Genomic DNA, 4,813 nt, shown 5'->3' on the forward strand with positions numbered 1-4,813 from the left:
TTCATGGGAACATCTGCTCCACATGTGGGAGAAGATTTGATTTGTGTTGTAGAAAGAAGCCACGGCTGTGTTCAGCTGTTATATCACAGGGGCGACTTTGATGAGCCAGAATATATTTGGTCTATAAACTGATTTTGATAGTTTTTTCACTCTAACTTCTTATTTGTCCTATGCTTTCATTTCAAAATGAAATGAGACATTAAACTGTATGATTTTCAATAAAAACTGGAAAAACCTTTTTTGTAAAACATTTGAGCGTTAGTGTGTGTTTGATGAGGAGCTTAAGAGCCTGTCAGTAACTCCTTCAGTGCGCTAGTTCACCAGTGTAGTAAATAAGTCACTGCTATTCAAACAAGGAAGAAAAGTTTCTACATCCAGGCTGGATTTTATCAGTGTGGCTGCAAAGGTAGAGCAAGCCGTCAGCTGACCCAGGAATGATCAGCTGGGTGAGGCAGTGAAAACCATCTGTAGATGGCCAGTAACAATCTACAGACTCGCCATCACTTTTCTCACGTTTACATCCACATAGAAACAACAGATGATAAAACAGTGATGTTTAGAGCGGCGCACCTTTCCTCCCACCTGAGCCCGGCTCAGTGTGAAACTACACCAAACAGATCCTTCCTTCCATAACGTCACTGACCAAAAACAAACCTCGACTCCCAGAGGAGGCAGAATATAAGCAAGCACTTATGAAAAAAATTCAACAAGCGATGTGACGTAAACACGTTACCCTCCAGTGTGTAGATGTCTCGGCCCCAGGGGTATCTGGGAAACTTTTTCACATCCTCTTCTGTCCTGGTGGCTTCTGGGAAGAACTCGTACTTTATTAGCTCTCTGTTAGAGACAAACACACATATATGATGCATTTATAACTTACGAGACAATCCTCAAGGTCAAACTGAAATATGGCTTCATAAAGAGCAGTGACTCTATAGACAGTACAACAGTATAACTCCCTTACTAATGACCACTGTTCCATTTTGGTTTCGTTTTGCTCTTTCTTGTTTGAAACTTGCTCATTAACGTCTGTGCTGAGAATAACCAGTCACGCTTGTTTTAAGCGCGTGGACACAGTATAGGCCACAGCCATCTGTGGTGGGGATGTGGTCTGCAGCTCCACTGCAGAGTGGTGGTGCAGTAGGGTTCGGGGGCAGTGCCAGGAGGCTGGCAGCACAGGTGGGAATGATTTGGTGATAATTTCCTGCTATTTCAGGAGCCAGCTGGACCCGGAGGAGCGAGCTGCAGCAGGAACGAGTCCTGCACAGAGCAAACTTGGAAAAAAGCTTAAAATAAAACAGAGCAACAGTGTGCATGTGTTGGGCCTGCAACCAGTACAGCCAGTAGAGGTAGTGGCCACGATGCTGGTGGATCTAACCACCATGCAGACAGTGGTGGATCCAGGCCGAGTGCAAACCTGACATAGTGGCCGGGTCACCCTTGGAGCAGCCACAGCTGGTCGGGGCTCTACGTCAACCGTGCTGGCTGTGGAGAAGCTGCCACGACTGCCAGCCTCTAACTCGCTCGCCACCATCGCCCCGCACCTTCCACCAACTAAAGGCGATGTCCTAACTCGCAGGGAGCCTCGCAAATGCTGAAGCGGAAGTGCTGGAGGTGTGGGCGGCCGGGACACCAGCGCCAGGAGTGCCTGCTGATGGAGGTGGGACAGGTGGGGCACCAGCCCTCCAACACCTTCCACCGGTCCAGGAGGGACGTACTGGTAAGGTGCCAAGAGGGTATATGGGGATGGAATAGGGCTGCACGCAGACCCTGGTTCAGCCAGGGCCATTGGTGGAGGCAGAGCAGGTGGAGGTTAGGTGCGTGCATGGGGACATACACAAATATCCCATAGTGCCACTACAAATAAATACAAGGGCAAAACGCAGTAAAGGCTGCAGCATCTCTGAACGGCGTCGACGGATTGGGATTGAGAGATGCGCTTTAAAAACCTTTAGTGGAAGCTTGTGGGCGGGGCTTGTAGTGTCTGAGCTGTACTCAGTGGTGACACGAGGTCGTGCGACGCCGGGGAGGAGGAGATGGCAGGGCCTTCTCGTGAGGCCCCGCCGCCTCCAGCGATTGGCCACTGTTCTAAAACCTCTGGAGCAGGCAGGGCTCACAGCCAACCTGAAGAAGTGTGCCGTTGGACAGATGGAGGTGCAGTATTTGGGGTACCACTCTGAAGACGTCCTCAGGCGGAGAAAACAACAGCCTGTATCCCAAGACCAAAAGAGAGGTGAGGCGGTTCTTGGGGACAGTTATCACTGCAGATTCAATCAATCGATCAATCATGCCAAACTTGTGCATGGAGCAGTGCCAGGTAGCATCTGTGCAGGTAAAGAAGGGGGGACCCCTGCTTCACACACCTAACGTCTGACTCCCCTTCATTCATGCAGATGGACGCCTCGAACAGAGGGCTGAGGGACACTTTGTCCCAGCAGGTAAGAGGGCTCGACCGCCCTGTCGTCTGCACCGTTATTACCTCCTGGGATGCCCTCGGTTCAGACCATGTCCCACTGCAGCCCCATGAAGGAGTCCAACATCCAGATCACCCGGATCATCGTCCAGCTGCTGGCTGCTAGTACCTGTGCGTCCACACCCACGCACAGACGCGTCCACACCCACGCACAGACGCGTCCACACCCACGCACAGACGCGTCCACACCCACGCACAGACGCGTCCACATCCACCCACGCATCCACCCACGCACACACTCATCCACCCAAGCACGCACAGACACGTCCACGCACACACACAGCAGCCCACTGCTGTCTTGTGTAATGTTGCATGTGACACTACTCACTGGCTGATGTTAGCTATGGTGTCCATCCAACTGCGAATGCGAACTTTGTTGCGTATATTTGGCGGGTTGCTGAATTCGTGCACTATAGCGATGTGGTAAGGATACGGCCCCTGGAACAGCTGGCGCTCCAATGCTACCGAGTCAATCTGACAACATGAGACAGACAGAATTACACTGAGTGTTTCACATAGAAGTGTCTGGAAAATGATTTTAGCAGAGAGAACATGTCTGAGTCAGAGCTTCTCTTTTATGTAGCCAGATGTTCCAGCTGTTTTCAGCAAGCACAGTTATATCTGCTGTCAACAGCTTTACAGGCACAACAACCAAAGGTCTGAAGAGCCGGGGTGTCAAACACAGCCCACGGGCCACATTCGCCCAGCAGAATAAAGTGATCCCCATTTTTATTTTGATCCTTTTCCCATTGTGGGGGACAAAACGTTTCAAACACCTCACCTGTGTTCTCCCTGGTAATAGTAGCAGTAAGTAGATAACACATGTTGCCCAATGTGTACCTTTCTCTTATTTTTCATACATTTCTCGCTTTCTTGTAGTCTATAAAATAAACTCCATACAGTCTGTGAATGGCAGAGATGTGTGCAGCACAGAGCCATGGCTCAGGCTCTGCATGAAGTTATAGTGCTCAACTTGTTTGATCTGCTCATCACAAACAAGCAGAACATTCGACTGCATCTGTATAAGTTTATAGTTTTTCCCACAGGTAAAAACCTCCATCATTGCCATTCATACAACACAAAGTAATTAACAAGTTTGTTTTTCACTTTCCACTGTAGCACAGTCCTGCTTTTTTACGACTACAGTAAAAACCTTTATTTTTTACAGTTTCTGTCTTTGCTGAAGCTTTTTGTAAGATCGAAGTGGCTGTATGTGGCTCGCCATGTGAAGTGAGTCTGACACCCCGGCCACAGGAAAAGTGCTTTTTGTTGCAGTATTGCGACATTACAACATTTTATACACCAGCAGTTAAGATTTCTAATGACCAAAGGTCACCAACCTGATGCATAGGACGCATGTAGATTATGCGATTCCTCTCGGGAGGCATTCTCAGGATCTGATCCAGGACCTGTTCCATGTCTAGCTTCTTACACTGAGCGTAGTCAAATCTGTTTACTATGGGGGCACTTTCTACTCTCAGGTGCTTTAACACGCGGCATCTGGTAGCTGTAGAGTGTAAACACACAAAGACGCTGATTACTCGAGACCTTCCAACTCAGCATAACCAAAGATGTTGCGGGCACTTTGGAGCGTTTGAAACACGACAATTTGATTTTTAAAAAGTACAAAAGTTAGTAATGACTTCTTGTATTTGCACAATCTGCCAAAAATTAAAAACATTCATCTCAGATTGAAGCTAAAAAACTAGTTAGTGTTGACTTGTTGTTCCTAGAGTATTTAAAAGTAGAATGGGAGGCAGAGCCTTCAGTTTTCAGGCCCCTCTTCTGTGGAACCAGCTTCCAGTTTGGATTCAGGAGACAGACACTATCTCTACTTTCAAGATTAGGCTTCAAACTTTCCTTTTTGCTAAAGCATATAGTTAGGGCTGGACCAGGTGACCCTGAATCCTCCACAGGAGGTCTGGGCTCCTGGGTGCTTCACAGAGCGCCTGTACACCTCTCTGCATTTAATCATGAGTTATTATTAACCTCTGTCTCTCTTCCACAGCATGTCTTTATCGTGTCTTCCTTCTCTCACCCCAACCAATCACAGCAGATGGCCCCGCCCCTCTCTGAGCCTGGTTCTGCTGGAGGTTTCTTCCTGTTAAAAGGGAGTTTTTCCTTCCCACTGTTTGGCCTAAACATGATCTCTTAACAAACAAGAGTGAAGACTAATTGTTTTGAATATGCAGTGACCAGCACTGACAATTTTGTGACTCATTTACAGACAAATTCATTTCTCAAACGCAGAATATAAGAACCTCGGGAGATGCAAGAACATTTTACAGCTCATGTGCAGCACGAACACTCAGAAAAGTAGCAGCAGTCACATCTACTGCA

General features: G+C 47.9%; 1 protein-coding gene across 2 annotated transcripts in view; it reads right to left on the reverse strand.

Moving 5' to 3' along the window:
* fbxo38 (F-box protein 38) overlaps positions 1–4,813 on the reverse strand; it is a 20,486-nt gene that overhangs the window by 2,597 nt on the left and 13,076 nt on the right. For both annotated transcript variants that reach the window (XM_005751271.1, XM_013915446.1), the window contains exons 18-20: positions 3,814–3,980; positions 2,802–2,947; positions 734–837 (exon numbers count right to left, since the gene is read on the reverse strand). In XM_005751271.1, the coding sequence (XP_005751328.1) occupies positions 734–837; positions 2,802–2,947; positions 3,814–3,980 (417 nt within the window). The remainder of the gene's footprint in view (positions 1–733; positions 838–2,801; positions 2,948–3,813; positions 3,981–4,813) is intronic.

This window comes from Pundamilia nyererei, unplaced genomic scaffold (assembly GCF_000239375.1).
Source record: "Pundamilia nyererei isolate P.nyererei 1_Seehausen unplaced genomic scaffold, PunNye1.0 scaffold00305, whole genome shotgun sequence".
In the NCBI taxonomy this organism is placed as follows: domain Eukaryota; kingdom Metazoa; phylum Chordata; class Actinopteri; order Cichliformes; family Cichlidae; genus Pundamilia; species Pundamilia nyererei.